Source organism: Cibotium barometz, chromosome 50, assembly GCF_041138505.1.
Source record: "Cibotium barometz isolate CiBa-2024 chromosome 50, ASM4113850v1, whole genome shotgun sequence".
NCBI classification, from domain to species: domain Eukaryota; kingdom Viridiplantae; phylum Streptophyta; class Polypodiopsida; order Cyatheales; family Cibotiaceae; genus Cibotium; species Cibotium barometz.
In genome coordinates this window covers 20,964,066-20,979,970 of record NC_141095.1, presented here as the reverse complement: position 1 = coordinate 20,979,970, position 15,905 = coordinate 20,964,066, and the positions used below count along the sequence as shown (strand labels likewise).

General features: G+C 41.8%; 1 protein-coding gene across 4 annotated transcripts in view; it reads left to right on the top strand.

Annotated features, from left to right (window-relative positions):
* The window catches only part of LOC147609925 (hyperosmolality-gated Ca2+ permeable channel 1.5-like), a 58,098-nt gene extending 50,775 nt beyond the window's left edge, over positions 1-7,323 (top strand). For all 4 annotated transcript variants that reach the window (XM_086787322.1, XM_086787325.1, XM_086787323.1 and 1 more), the window contains 2 exons: positions 6,363-6,596; positions 6,721-7,323. In XM_086787322.1, coding sequence (XP_086643448.1) covers positions 6,363-6,596; positions 6,721-6,969 — 483 coding nt within the window. In that variant the 3' untranslated portion in view covers positions 6,970-7,323. The remainder of the gene's footprint in view (positions 1-6,362; positions 6,597-6,720) is intronic.
* Positions 7,324-15,905: the final 8,582 nt, after the last annotated feature.

Below are 15,905 nucleotides of genomic sequence, written 5' to 3'. Positions count from 1 at the left end.
ATTTCGCTTGATGATTCATGGCATAACAGCAGACATCAATCCTACAAGAGCTACACAGCCTTTCCTAAACGTGAAGGGACAAGAGAAAAATAAAGAAAGATATATTAATGTCTACAAGAGGCCAAAGTGGCCTAAGTACCAATACGTCCACAACTCAAGGAAACTAAATGTGTGGAGTAGAAAATGAAAAGCATAAACTGAAAAACAACTAGCTATAACATGTGGCCAAAGAGGAACTAGTGGCCTGATACAACTGCCAGAAAAAGGCATATCTGATAAGAGTGTGGAACTAGAAAAATGGTAGGCTATGGGAAGCAGCTGAGATAGACTCATTCCATAATGTCTCGCATAGGTCGATCCAGCATAGACAGGCTGAAGCGCTGAGGTTGTGCCGCACGACGTCGTGCCAATATCGCATGTATCCTTTGATAATGTCTCGGCTGGGGCCGCGGGTCGTGGACGCTGCCTAGTTGACTCGTGGTCAACGGTGCGCGGGGTCGCTGCTACTCTAAAGAAGTCGGTAAGGGTGCGTTGGCCTGTGTCTCGGACATGTCCCCCCTGTCTGGAGTGAAGGATGTGGTCTTGGTGTTTGTGCAGCTCGAGGAGAAAAAGCCCAAGGCAACGCTGGTCTGAGTAGTCCATCACTCTAGACAATGGCCCAAATCCATCTCGGAAGAGGCAATGAAAGTGCCCCCGGATCTCGTAGTACACTAGGCACCGACATATGTAGTGCTCCTCAGTCTCTGGCTCCAGCTGATAGAGTTGGCAAATTCGATCCTCAGGGGCAAGGGAGATGGCTCCATATCGACCGGTCTCTATCCTCAGCTGATGTGAAGACGTGCGGATCTGGCCAATAGCACATCTGACTCCATGAGAGAGGTGAGTGTCCATGTACTTTAAGCGGACAACAAAACCATCAGGGGATAAGTGGAGAAGATGCTCTCGGTAGAAAGCCATCTTTGTCCCTAGTGGCTTTGCGTGTGTGATCCATGTGCGTGCTATGTGTAGCTGAATGATATCCATCCTGATGATCTTGTTGAGCTCATTCCGGCTCAACTCTAGGAAGGGGGAGTCCAGGCTGTACTATAAAGGTGGAAGGCGTTCCATATGCATACCATGTAGCTGTAACCATGTGCTAGTCTGGGCATACCAGCACTCCATGTCGCCCTGTGATGCGAGCTGTCTGGACGACTCAAGCACACAGATGTAACAAATATTTCTTTGCTTCTCACGGCCTATCTCATGCCAGAGATAGTGTCAGGCAGTTGCAGGATTCACATGGCACTCTTCACTCAGATCCTCTCATGGTTAGACAGAGGAAGGTTTGGAATGCATTGCCACATTTGATCACCGAGGAGATGTGTGCTGCTCTGGATGCCCCTTTTTCTATGCAGGAGTTCAGTCATGCTCTTCATGCCTTACCTCATGGTAAGTGTCCAGGGGAGGATGGCCTCTCCCCTATTTTTTTCACTACTTTTTGGGATGAGATTGGGGCTGAGATAACATCGGCTTTGCAGGAGATGTGGGACACAGGTTCTATGCCTTCTTCTCTCACTGAGGGGCTTATTTATCTTATTCCTAAGAGCGGGGATAAGACATTGATTGGCCAGTGGAGACCTATCACCTTACTTGGGAGTGCCTATAAGATTCTTGCTAGGCAGTGAGCATTAGATTGCAGCCAATTTTGTAGGATGTTATTCATGATACCCAGAATGGATTCTTACACGGCAGGAGCATCTTTGATAACATTTTCTCGTTTTGGGAGGCCGTCGAATGGGCTAAAGCGAGCAATCAGCCCTTAGCAATTCTGCTCTTGGATTTTGAGAAGGCCTATGATAGAGTGGATTGGGACTTTCTTGGGGGTACTCTTAGTCATATGGGCTTCTCTCAGAGATGGATCAAGGGAGTTTCATGCATGTATCGTGATGCCCACAGTAGAGTTCTTGCTTGCGGTGATAGAGGAGAGCGGTTTCAGATTTCTCGCTCAGCACGACAGGGCTGCCCATTAGTCCCTTTATTATATATCATAGTTGCAGAGGCCATGAGCATCTTTCTCCGCTCCACTGCTGGTATTTCAGGATTGAGGTTGCCTCTTCGTAGTCATGAGGAGTTGGTTGACTCTGAGTTAGCTACTGACACACCCCTGTTTTTGGAGGCTTCACATATATGCTTATGTTCCTTCCGGGTAGCACTAGAGGAGTTCTGTTTGGCAGCAAGGGCACTCATTAATTGGCACAAATCTGTTGGTTTTTGGGTTAGTGATTCACCGAGAGTTGATTGGGGTGCAGAGCTTGGTTTTACTTGGATCAGCAGAGGATGTACTGCTAGATATTTGGGATGCCAAGTTGGGATTGATATTTCTCCTGCACAGCAGTTTGCTCCGGTACTTATAAGTATCCGGAAGAAGCTCCTCCATTGGAGCTCTAGGAGATTAGATTTAGCCTCCAGAGCTTTGGTGGCTAATCAGGTTTTGCTTGCCTCAGCTTGGTTTATTGCCTCTTGTTGGTGCTTCTCTCGTGCGTGCGTTGGCCAATTGCGGAGATTGATCCGAAATTTTCTCTGGTCGGGCTTGGATGGCACCTCAAACACTCGTGCCAGGGTAGCTTGGCTCACAGTTATTCAGCCCAAAAGAGGGGGGGCTTGAATATTATCAATCCGGATGTTCAATGCAAGGCGTTGCTTTGCAAACTTGTGGTCAGAGGTTTCCTACCAGGCACTGAGCCTTGGAAGGATTTTTTCTTGTTTCAGATTTCCAAATGTAGACCCAGGGTCGGGAGAGACTGGATGCCCAACATACGTTTTTTGTTCACAGAGGCTGATATTAGGGCACCATCTTCCCCTCTTATTGCAGCCATTGTCAGAGCATGGAAAAGCATGAGATGTTTTTTGCGACAAAGGCTTCCTAGGTCTTTGGACAAGGCTGACCGACAACCTATTATGTGGAACGAGTTCATTAGGGATGAGGCTGGTCGGCCACTTGGTGCATCTCGTTATATGCAATGGTTAGGATGGGAGAGATGCGCGTACACAGTTCTTGCTTGGAAGACCTTTAAGAGTCTTTCGGAGGATCGGAGAGTTGCATCCACTCAGCATCCTAGGGGCTCTCGCATTCGTATTGATCAGATTGATGCACCTATTCGGCATGAGTGGCTTTCTGGGACCTTTCACGGAGACTATCATCCGAGTTGGGTGGGAGTTTTTTCGAGGATAGGCATACCTCTGCAGGTCATTGCTCTGCCAGGCTAGGAGGATACAGATTTCCTCATGTATTCTATGATCTATCATGCCTGGTGGGAGATTGAGGAGATGTAGTATAGAGGAGATCATACCAAACACTAGGCTTAGTCCAGTGAGGATTGTTGGTCGCTCGGGGAAGCACTGGTTCATTGACCCTTCTCCTCAGATAGTGACTCATGGCTCTTGGTGTTTGTGGCTATATGGTGGCAGTCCTATCAGATATCTTCAGTGGGATCCAGGAGAGTGGAAGTGGATTGATGCCTTCGATCTTTTGAAAAGCCTTCCTTTTTTCAGTTTCACTGTTCGGAATGCCGGGCTTCTCCTCACTCGACAGATGCATAGGATCCCTACTCTCAGGCCTCATTGGGAGAGCTATGATATTTCTCCAGTGTGATATAGCGCAGATATTGGCATAGACTTTGGCACTCATATAGAAGGAGCCAGATCTCTCATTTCTTTTGGTTATTCTTACATGGTGGTATCCCCACCAATCAGTGGAGATCAGTTTTCGGTGTAGCACCTTCCTGTCCTAGATGTGCGGCAGATTCTGAGTCCGTACAACATTGTCTATGGGGGTGCAGCATTGCACAACAGATTTGGGGTCCTATAGCCCAACTTATGGACAAATTGAGTGGTCGAGCCATGCATGTGACTTGGGGGGCAGTTGCTTGACTCTCCTAGTCCGGTCCGCAACTTTTTTATGAGGGCAGTGGTACAGATTCTGTTTTTTTCATTCGTAGAGGTATTGCCCAGCATGGTTTATAGCAGGATGTTCCTCACTCTGATTATACACCCCCTAGACAGAGGATTGACACCAGTTGGGAGATTATTGCCAATATTACAGCATGGCAGATCTGGAGAGCTAGATGCACGGAGGCTATTGAGGGTGTCCAGATTTTTGGGTCTCAGTGCATTAGTACTATATGGGGTGATATCATCCACACTCTTATGGCTACTTGGGCTCGCATTCAGGGGCCCTCTCATTCTGCGCAGGCAAAGCGTGTGATATTTATGCGGGAATGGGACCATGGCATCTTCTTTTCCTCTAGTACCACAGGTCTTACATGGCATCATGATGCTCCTCAGTGGTTGAAATCACCTTACATATTGGGGTGATTCTATTCTCTTCCGGCTTATAGCTGTGATTGTTGTATGTTTTTCTCATACTTAATAGAAGTCTCTTTCTGAAGAAAAAAAAAATCCTCCGGCATGGATGGCTAGGCACTAGACCTCGCAGTTACCAAGGTGACCCACGATTTTCAAGAGGTGGTGGGAGATCATACAAAGAGAAATCTCAACCAATCGGGGGCACTATGCTGCTATAAAAGCCCAGTAGGAGTGGAGGAGAAGAAAATACCATGGTTCCACTTTCATAGATCTGTTGTGTTTTGTTTGCGCACCTCTAGAAGATCCCTGTATACGGGCCCAGGTGGCCAAAAGAGTATGAATGATGTCACGCCATAGATTGCAAATTCACTGGGTGTCATAAACATGAATACCCTCCAAGGAGATATGCCACACAGTGACACTAGCAATAATCTCCCAGGTGATGTCAATACTCAGCGGACGTGGTGTATCATAGCTGGTGTTCGTGCTTTTTGATCCAGCTAGTAGGAGGGATTCAATCAAAATACTCAAAGACAAGACCACAAGGGTGTACAGACTGTGACGAAGATTGGCAAGCTCAAAGGAGAGAGATGGAAGATCTCTATAAGTACAAAGAGAAAGTACAAATGAGTAGGCGATTCTAAATTGTGAATGAGATTGCTTATATACTAGCTAACCCTGAGGTGCTTGTTTACACCTAGGGTGAGCTTGCCAAGGATGCATCCTTCATAAACATACCTGGGTGGGGGATAAGTTGAGAAAGGTCCTCTAACATCTTTTGTTTTTGCAAAAGTACTAATCTACTAATCGATGTATGGCCAAACCTAGCATGCCACAACTGGACATCTTTCCTTGCATTTGAAGTGTCTGCCAGACAAGTATCACCACACTTAAATCATACAATACCAATTTGAACAAACCATGGTTAAGAGTTCTAAAGCATAATTTGCCTATCTTGTTCTCTATCACGAACAATGCATTTATCATCCAGCAAATTCAACATTCAAACCCCCCTTGCTAGATTGGGCACTAAAAGCGGATTCTTCTTTATACTTGGAACAAAAAATACATTTTGAAGACAAAGATCTTTACTATAGTAGAAGTAAGGTAAATCTTACCAATATCTTTGATTGGATAGGAGGCATTGTTAGCACAGTGTGATCATCCTACACAGATTCCATATTATTGGCCAAATTTTTTTGAGAAATAATGTGCTTGGAAGCAGCACTGTCAAGATACCCAACTGTTTGAAGCAGTTACACTAAGACATGAATTTTGGTCACTGCAAACAGCCATAAGTGAGAAGTCTTCAAGGACAACATTCGCAGAGTCCTCTTTCTTAGCTCTAGTTGTCTAGGGGAGAACTAGTAGAACCTTTCTTAGATTTCTTTTTCTGCTAATCCTTATTCTAAATTTTAAAGCAATTTTCAATTACATGGCCGGGCTTTTTTGCAATACCGACAAGTAACCTTCTTTGGCTTGGAATCATCCTTAGTCCTGAGAAGATTGGTTTAAATTGTTCTTCCGTTGGAACTTCTTGCCTTTGGTGATAAGAGAGTGATCACTGCAGTGCTAGAACTAATAGATGCATTTCTTTCTCCTGCAACAATAAGCTAGCAAGCTCTTGGTAGGTAAAAGGGACTCCATTGCCTCTCAAAGAAAGCCAGAGGAAGTATTGAAACCTAGATAAGATTCATGCAAAGTTTTAAGGGTGATGTTAACCAATTTCAATAATGGTAGTGCAAAAAACTCAGTTGACCACAGCCACCGCCGGAGTTCATAGTTTATCAGGTGCTTTCTTAGGCGGTTACACAAATTCCCCACATAGAGCTCTAGAAGCATGGCTGGATAGATTGATGCAGATTACATCGTCTCCTTCAGCTGAACTCAATATAATTTTCAGAAACTTTCGTGTGTTGACTCCTTTAACTATATCTAAATTTCATAAAGTTCATGCATAAGTATAACCCAGTCATCAGTTGGGACTTAATAGAAGGTTGGTTAAACTTGTTGTGCAGGTGATAAACGTATATGATCAGCAATATGAGAGTGCAGGTGCCTTTTGGCCACATCTACATACCCGTATCATAGCATGTCTCATCATACGGCAAATCTCTTTGATGGGCCTACTAGCCACAAAGGCAGCCAAGAATTCTACACCCATTTTGCTCTTCCTACCTGTCTTGACCATTGCATTTCATGTGTATTGTAAGAATCGGTTCGAACCCGCCTTCCGCAAGTATCCATTGGAGGTTAGTATTGCAGCATACATCATGCTGCTAGATCTCTCTTGCATTAGGGTCCAGTTCCACCAGCTATTGTGTATGTTAATTGCAATATATTTGATCTTTAAAGTGGACTTTAATGTCGTTTCAGGAAGCTATGGCCAAGGACACACTAGAGAGGGCAACTGAGCCGAATCTGAATCTAGAAAGCTACTTGGAAGACACTTACATGCATCCTATCTTTAAAGAAGAAGAGGAGGACGAGGAGTATGGCATTGGCCGAGGCGATTGGACTCAAGAGCCTCCTTTAGTACCACTCAAGCGTCCTTCACAAGAGAGCACTCCACCCTTAAGTGTAAACAGTGAGACCCGCATGGTAACTCATTCATTAGACAGATGAAGTGATGCACCTCGGGATATATTTAGCACTGTGAGATCAACCGGATCAGCAAAAAGTCACATGATAACTCATTATAGAGGGATGAATTATACCCATTAGACATGTGATTCTTGGGCTTTCATATATACGAGTTCTAGAGTTAGTATTCTTAATCAAGCCTATTTTTTATTGCAATGCTCCATCATTATTTTAAATCTTAATAAGAGTAGTAAGGTTTATAGACAAAAGACTTGTACATTTATCCATGAACTGTCAGATAGCAAGGAGCAAACTTGAGCAAACCTTTTGTCATATTCAGGTACAAGTTTTTCCAAGCATGCTGCAAGCTTAATGAAATCAAATGATGGTTTATGGTAATAGGGTGACCCCTTCTATTGGCACAGATATAATTTTGCTACTCAAATTCACATTCATCATTGCTTGGTTAAGTGGGCATGGCAATGTTGCTGAGATCACACACTTGCCAGGAACTCAAGCAACTAAGAAAAGCACTGTTTCAGGCATTAAATTTAAGTTGAATGACGATCCAATGAATTACACAGTTTCCTTGAATCCTCTCTCTCTCTCTCTCTCTCTCTCTCTCTCTCTCTCTCTCTCTCGCGCACGAGCACACATTCCTAAAGAAGGCATCCAATTGTACCAGGGCACTTAAAAGTTCAAACTTTGCTATATATTAAGTAAAATAAAATCATTCAAAGGGAGATCTCAAACCAAAAGGTAGGGAGATGGGATACGATGCTGCCATAAAAGCCCCATAAATAAGAGTGGAGGAGAAAGGTATGGTCCTCATGGGGTTAGTGGGCACGAGTCCATTTGCAACTCATGTAAAGATTTAGGGGATCTACCTTGTAGCTGAAGAAAGGTATGGTCCTCATAGAGTTAGTGGCATCAGTCCATTCCCAAATGTAAATATCTAGGGGATCTATCATATAGACATAGGCACCATGAAGCACTGAATAACCATTCATTGGGGAAGAGTAAATATACCAATGCTTCCAAGAGCAACCCACTACTCTCATTGGATGGACCACAAAGCCAAGTGTGATCGGACTATTTGGATTGAGATTGTCTTTGCACGCACAGAGGAGCTTCAAGATTCTTGAGTTAGTTGACGATGCAACATTTCTTGAGGCATCCTACTCATTTCTTTGCTTATTTCACACTACCTTGGAAGAGATTAGCAAGGCCTTTTATAAATCGCCAAAAGTCTATAAGATTTTGGTTCAGTGACTCTAACAGGATTGATTGGGGCACATATGTTGGCTTCACATGGATTGAGAGGAGACACACTACCATATATATCTTGGATGTCAGGTTGGAATAGACATTGCACCTGCTTAGTAGTTTTCCCCTGTGCTCATATGAGCATAAAGAAAAAGCTCTTTTATTTGAGCTTTAAGAAGCTTGATCTAGCACTAGAATGTTGATGGTAAATTAGGTGTTGCTTGCCATAGCTTGGTATGTCACTTCTTGTTGGTTCTATGACTGTGGATGTATTAGATAGTTGTAGAGGGTGATCCATAACTTCTTATGCTTGGTGTTTGATGGCCCATCAGCTACCAAGACTAGAGTTGCTTGGGAAACTATTATCCTTCCCAACTATGAAGGGGGATTGAACGTCATTGATCTAGAGATCCAGTGCAAAGCTTTGCTTTGCAAGCTAGTGGTTAGGGAATCCCTTCATGGTACTGAGCCCCAGAAGGATTTCTTCACGTGCCATATTCTTAGATGCCTCCTTTTGAGAGCAGTGGTGATTGGAGGAAGATTACCACCCCCTGTCCTTCCCATTGGTAGTATGCAATTATTTTATGTGAAAGCCAACCCAGATCAGTAGATGAGGTTGACAGATAGCCCATTATGTGGAACGGTCTTATCAGAGATGATCTTGGCAGACCTCTGGGGGAATAGGATATATGCCCACAATGGCACTAGGAGAGATGTGTAATGACAGTACTTGACTAGAAGAACATAGAGAGTGCTATCTACCTAGAATCTCACAAGAGTCACCGATGGAGAGCCACTGATAAATTGCACATATTGATGTAGCTATATCTAACCACTGTATTGCTGGTATTACATTCTTGTACTACATTCTTGGATGAGTATCACAACTTGTGGTTGACATTTTTTCTAGGACAAGCATGCCCCTTCAGCAGATGATGGGATTCCCAAAACCAAAAGAGGAAAAGAGGCTATTGTCTTCTATTCCATTTAGCCTGGATGGTGGATTAAGAGATGTAATGTACATGTAGCGAAGGAAAATACCCATAGTTTCTGCAACAATGAAACACATTAGGAGAGTTAAGGGACAACCTTGTTGTATGAAGCGAGAGATGTAATGTACATGTAGTGAAGGAAAATGCTCATAGTTTTTGCAACAGTGAAACACATTAGGAGAAAGCCTTGCTGTACGAAGCGATCTATCATTGACATGGACACATCATTGATATAAGGGACATAGCTGTAGTGCACAATGAATGCCAATCATCCTATGCATGGTTCCCTAAATCCTCCTTTTTAGCACTTGGTGCTAATGCATCAGCCAACTACCATTCTTGACTCTCCATTCTACTCCTTCTCCAATGTTTTTCTACATTCCATTGATATAGTGGCTTGGGAGTCTTACCATAACATTGATCATTCCATAATCCATTCCCAATCAGTTTTGTAAATCATATCAAAATTTCATAACATTCATTTTTTATTGAGTTTTACCTTAATTACTACAGGACCAAGTTTCGATTTCATTTCAGGATCCATTCTCGGCCATAGTCATTTCTCAATTTAGACCTTATTTCTTAATAATTTCTTCTTGCTTAAACCAAGACTGTTAAATTTACACACTAGAGGTCTCATTTTTTAAGGGGATTGATTCGGAGGTCGATTCCCGGGAGTGGAATGAACTGCATTCTTTTTCATGAATCCATCATTGTTACATTGTTACATTCTCTTTGCTAGGTGTTGCCTATTTAAGACTTCCCTGGGATCAAATTTTCTTGACAACTTAGTTATCTTTCACTGACAACTTGTTTTCTTTTTTAGCTCAGTGAGCTTGGGAGTCTACCTTGATAGTAAGGTGAGAGATGGAGAGAGCTATCACTTATTAGTATAAATTTGAGTGTATTTGTTAGGCACACTTTTCTATTACTGTAAATTTAATTGTATTAGACACGCTTTTCTACTAGTGTGAATTTGATTGTATTTGTTAGACACACTTTTCTATTATAAATTTCTCTAATAATTACATTATGCATTCTAATGTGCGGATTCTATCATTGAGAGTAGGGTCACAACAAAGAAAGGTGAGAGACAGAGAGAGATTATCACTTATTAGTGTAAATTGATTGTATTTGTTAGACACACTTTTCTATTATAAATTTCTCTAATAATTACATTATGTTTGCTAATGTGCGGAGTCTATCCTTGAGAGTAAGGTCATATGTGTGATATACATGCCAAGATCATATGTGAGGATAATGGCACTTGAAGTAGAATAAATGTAAAAAGAGAATTAGTACTTGTTTTTTTGTTTTTCAAAGGAGTTTGAAGATGGTTAGGAGATGTATATACCTAAGCTTAAACCAAGTTCGTTGACTTCGAGTTTTGGATGTAAAACGTGTATCTTGCTATATAAGCATTTGAAAACAAATTCATGCTAGTTTAATGGAGTACTTCAATGTAAATGAAATTGAAACATTTCGAAAGGTTGAAGATGAGGAGCATAGATTATATGCTGGAATCCACTTGGATTTGGATAACAAATCCAAATCCAAGTGGTTGAAGATGAGGAGCATAGATTATATGCTGGAATCCACTTGGATTTGGATAACAAAGCAACTCTTACTGCTACGGTTCTTAAAGAACCTATTAATAAACATCAGAATGTTCGGGCACATAGAGATATGGTAGGAGGCCCTATTTATTTTGATTTAAATGAGCCACCTATAGATGATATTGGTCATGTTTGATAGTTTTTAATCTATTTCCAATTCTATTTGGTGATGTGAAAGGTATTAAAGCCAGATGTCATTCTATAAGGCTTGTGTTTTCATTTTCTTAGAATGTTAAGTACCCAACAACCATGGTGTTATGTTCTAGAGATTGTACTCCACTCTTTAGGAACCATTGCTTTACAAGTGCCATTTTTGTGGGGCACAAATTTGGAAATGTGAGGCATCAAGAAAGCTTCGATAATATGTGGAAAAACTTTGTTGTGCAAGTGGGAACATCTCTTTACTGCCTTTGGAAAATCCTCCTTCTACATTGGTTGATCTGTTACTTGGTAATGATAATGCAAGTAAGGAATACAAGAAGAATATATGCTCTTATAACAATGCCTTAGCATTCGTTTCACTGGGTACTCACTTGGATACTCAGTTCACTAGGGGGAAGGTGTATTTAATTTTCGAATCCACATTGGTACTACCTATCATCGTGTTGGCTCTGTAATACCTGATAAAGCATGACATGTAGCTCCTTAATTCACCCAATTGTATGTGCATAATACGGAGCATGAATTGGAGAATAGACTTCATGGGATACCTTCTTTAAATCATAATGTGCTTGAAAGGTTACAAACAATGATGTATGAACACAATCCGTATGCTGGTGCATTTCATACAATGAGAGAAATGGTACAGTCGAGTCGACATGCAGATTTAAGAATGGTCATCACTGAAGCTCGATCAACCTCAAGGCAATACTTGGTTCCTCTATGGGTAGTAAGGTAGTTGCTATCATGCCGAGTCAAGGGGATGATTTTCATGTAGGTCATAGAGATATTAAAATAATGTCTCGCATAGGTGCTATAAGAAGAATATCTAACTTGCATCGTTCATATATGCCTCTATTATATGTTCTTTTGGTTTCTCGAGGAGAGGATGGTTGGCATGTTGGAATTCCACCCCATGGTAGGAATAGACAAGGTTCAAATGAGGAAACAAAGGCTATAACTCAATGGCAATATTATGCACATAGATTAAAAATAAGCGAAGATATACAAATGTTTGCTTTTTACGTGGTGGTTGACTTTTGCAACAATACATTGTTAATGCATATAGCCGCGCATGGAAGAATCAAGATAAGTACGGATACACAATAACCAGAAAGCATGTGTACTGAAGTATACCAAGGGCTTGCATATATGGTTAATATAAGTGATGGGGTCAATAGAGTCTTTGGGGGCATTGCTGGATGGAGCATAGTTCTACCATCTACATATACTGGGGTGCCTCAATATATGCACCAATTGTATCAGGATTCAATGGCAATTGTTAGGAAGATGGGTATGTCATGGGATCCTTAGGTACTTCTTCAAGAAATAATTAAAAACTCACAAAATACATCAAAAATTAAAACAAAGACTTGAATTAAATTGAAATCAAAGGGCATAGAATATCATAAGACAAGAGAGATAGAACAACATCACCATCAAGACAAGAGAGATAGAACAACATCACCATCAAGACACGATTGGGTGCAATCTCCCCCCCCCCATGCATGTAGCTCCACTTCCACGATATGATTATTTAGAGAATTGTATTCATAAAACTAGCCCAAGGAGCTAATAATGGATGTGCGTACACTTTGGGCTTGCTTTTCCCACTTTTGGGTATTACTTTACATATTATTAACTATATGAAAGTTCCTAAGGTTTGTACATATAAAAGCCTTTGCCCAAATATAAATGTTATTGGGTCTTTAAACATGAAATAACTTAGTACAAATTTACACATATATGATAACCTTGTGCACATTCACACATTCCATTAAGCTGGTTCCTACACACATTAAATTAGGCATATTTTTCTATGATTATTAATTCATCAAAAATATGATAAAATATATACTTGCAACATAATGTTTGTTTATTTTAAAAAAAATAAAGCTTTAAGCCTTAGATCTTTATATTATTAAAAAAAAGCTTTTAAAAGCTTTCATTCTTTTCAAAACCTCTTATCCCATTTATAAGCTTTGAAAAATAAAAGCTCTAAAAGCTTACAAGCTTATGTACTCTTTACTCTACACAAAAAGAAAGGAAGGAAGGTATTCAATTAGCAAAAAATTCTATCATGTGACCTTAGGAACAAACCTCTTACACCGATAAAAGAATTGAGCTTAGTCTAAAGCTTATAGAGTTTAGGTTTAAACCTTACATAAGACTTTAGTTAAAGCTATAAAAAGCTTTAATTTTTGGGTGTTTTTAAGAGAGAGAGAGAGAGAGAGAGAGAGAGAGAGAGAGAGAGAGAGAGAGAGAGAGAGAGAGACTTATGCACTCCTTTATTTTGGAAGCTTTTATGAAATCTTAAACAAGTCTTGATTAAGCTTAAGGGGGGGCAGGGGGGTCGCCTACTAAGGGTAACCCCTCTCCCCCCCTTAAACCCACTTAAGGGCGATGATCGCCCTTAAGTGGGTGCGGGGGATTCCCCTTACTTGGCAAACCCCCCACCCACCAACTTAAGGGTGGGGGACCCACCCACTCACTTAAGTGGGTGGGTGGGTAGCACCCACTTAAGTGAGTGGGTGGGTAGCACCCACCCACCCACTTAAGGGCGATTAAGTGGGTGGGTGGGCTACCCACCCACCCACCCACTTAAGGGCGATCGCCCTTAAGTGGGTGCAGGGGATTTCCCTTAGTTGGCAAACCCCCCACCCACCGACCCACTTAAGGGTGGGGGGCCCACCCAGTCTACTTAAGGGCGATCGTCGCCCTTAGTGGGCTACCCACCCACCCACCTACTTAAGGGCGATCGCCCTTAAGTGGGTGGGGTTGCCAACTAAGGGTGACTGTCACCCTTAGTTGGAGACCCCCCCCACCTACTAAGGGTGATGGTCGCCCTTAGTAGGTGTGGGGGGGTCGCCCTTAGTTGGTGACCCCCCTCCCCTCCACCAACTAAGGGAAACCATCGCCCTTAGTGGGGGGCGCATGCACACATTTGACACATAATTATTACATATCTTTTTAGGGGACATTCGAGGCAGGGACCCACAAGACACACATGAAAACACCAAGGCCAATGGGAGAGAGCAAGGCGATTAGCAGTGGGCCGCTACAATCGGGAAAGCTTGGGATATCCAATTCAAGGGGAAAGGTACCTCATGACAGCCATGTGGCAACAATGTTGATGTGGTAGAAGAACATGTAGCTTCTTCTTCTACACCAACTTCTAATCACTCAACTCAGAAGAACACTCCAGCAGCAAACAAAGCCTGTTGATTCCAAGAAGGCAAAGCCTATCAAGTCTGCCAAAACTTGTTGTACTAAGAAAGCTAAAGTTATTGCAAAGTGAGACGAGTGTAATTAAAAAAGTTGAAGTATAAACTAGCTATAGCGAAGGGAACAAAGGAAAGGGGTTTTGGCTCTGATACCAATCATGGATCGGGACCAGCTTGAAGGTGAGAGATGAAGCCATGGGGGCTCATATATAAAAGCCACGATCAATAATTGAAATTAATAGAGAAAGAAGAGAGAGAAAAACACAAGATTAGAGAGAAGAAATACATGACTCAATGATTGTGATGCATTCTTTGTTTCTTCAATGAAAGTATAAGACCTTTATAGGCCGAACGATTCTTCTCCTCACATCATTGCTTATGTCACACCACACATAAATATCTAGATATTATTGTGACCCCTCTAAGAGATGGTTCACACACACACATAACTACTAGATCAAGTACATACATACAAATCAAAGATATGGCCTTGCTTCCAACAAACCCCCCTCAAGGGGTATCTCTCCTACTATGTCAAGGATAGATCTTGGACTCATTGTCCAGTTTCATAGGCCTGTCAAGGGTGCCACTTGGGTAGGAAACCCCCTCAAGAGATATCTCTCCTCACCTATGTCATGAGTTTTTCTCATGTTGACAAGGGACTTTGCATGAGTAGGGACAACCAAACAGGAAGAAAGACCAAACAACCATATACATTCCACATGGCCTACAACATAGGTGACAACCATAGAAATTACTTGATCTAGAGTACCAAAAAGACAAATAGATAACCAAACACAAGTTGGACTTTAATAAGCATGACATACACACATTTGACACATGATTATTACATATCTTTTCAGGGGACATTCGAGGCAGAGGACCCACAATACATACATGAAAACATAGATTTGTGCTTTGAAGCACCCCATTTATCAGCTCCCTTTTTGATTCCAACGTGGCCTACTCATTCGGTGGCTTAGAGGTTGAACCATTACATGTAACATATTTTTCATCTTAACCCCTTGGGAAAATTTAGGGTTTTTAAAAAATTAGGGTTTTAAAAAATTGATGTTATAGTAGGCTATATCACCCCTTTAATGGTTGTAATGCACCCTCAATTTTTAAAAATGATGAAAATTTTGAGATTAATGCTTCAATTTGCCTAGTCTACAGAAAAAAGTGAAAAGACCATAATTGATTTTTTTTTGGTACCTCTTAATGATTACTTGCAAGTGCTTTTTGCTGATCTTTTTAGCTCTTCAGAGAGCTTGTACGATAGCTTCTCTTGCACCAACTTCTTCTTGCACTCTTGCTATTGTTGACTCTGAACGCTTTTTCTACCTCTTCTATATTAAAGAGTGGCTTCAACAATTGACAGCTCACAATCAAGGAGATTAAAAGTCACACAATAGCCTATATGAGATGCTCTTGGAGACAATCATCCCTACTCAGAGAAGTTCCTTGATATCTCTATAATACACATACGTCTATAGCACAGGATAGGCTGCCTTGAGACCACACCGAGGCCAAGGCGATTAGCAGTGGGCCGCTATATAATCGGGAAAGCATGGGACGTCCAATTCAAGGCGGCCAAAGGTACCTGATGGGCTTCGTCTTCTACACCAACTTCTCCTGACTCTACTGAGAAGAAGGCTCCAGTAGCAACAAAGCCTGTTGCTCCCAAGAAGGCAAAGCCTATCAAGTCCGCCCCAAGACTT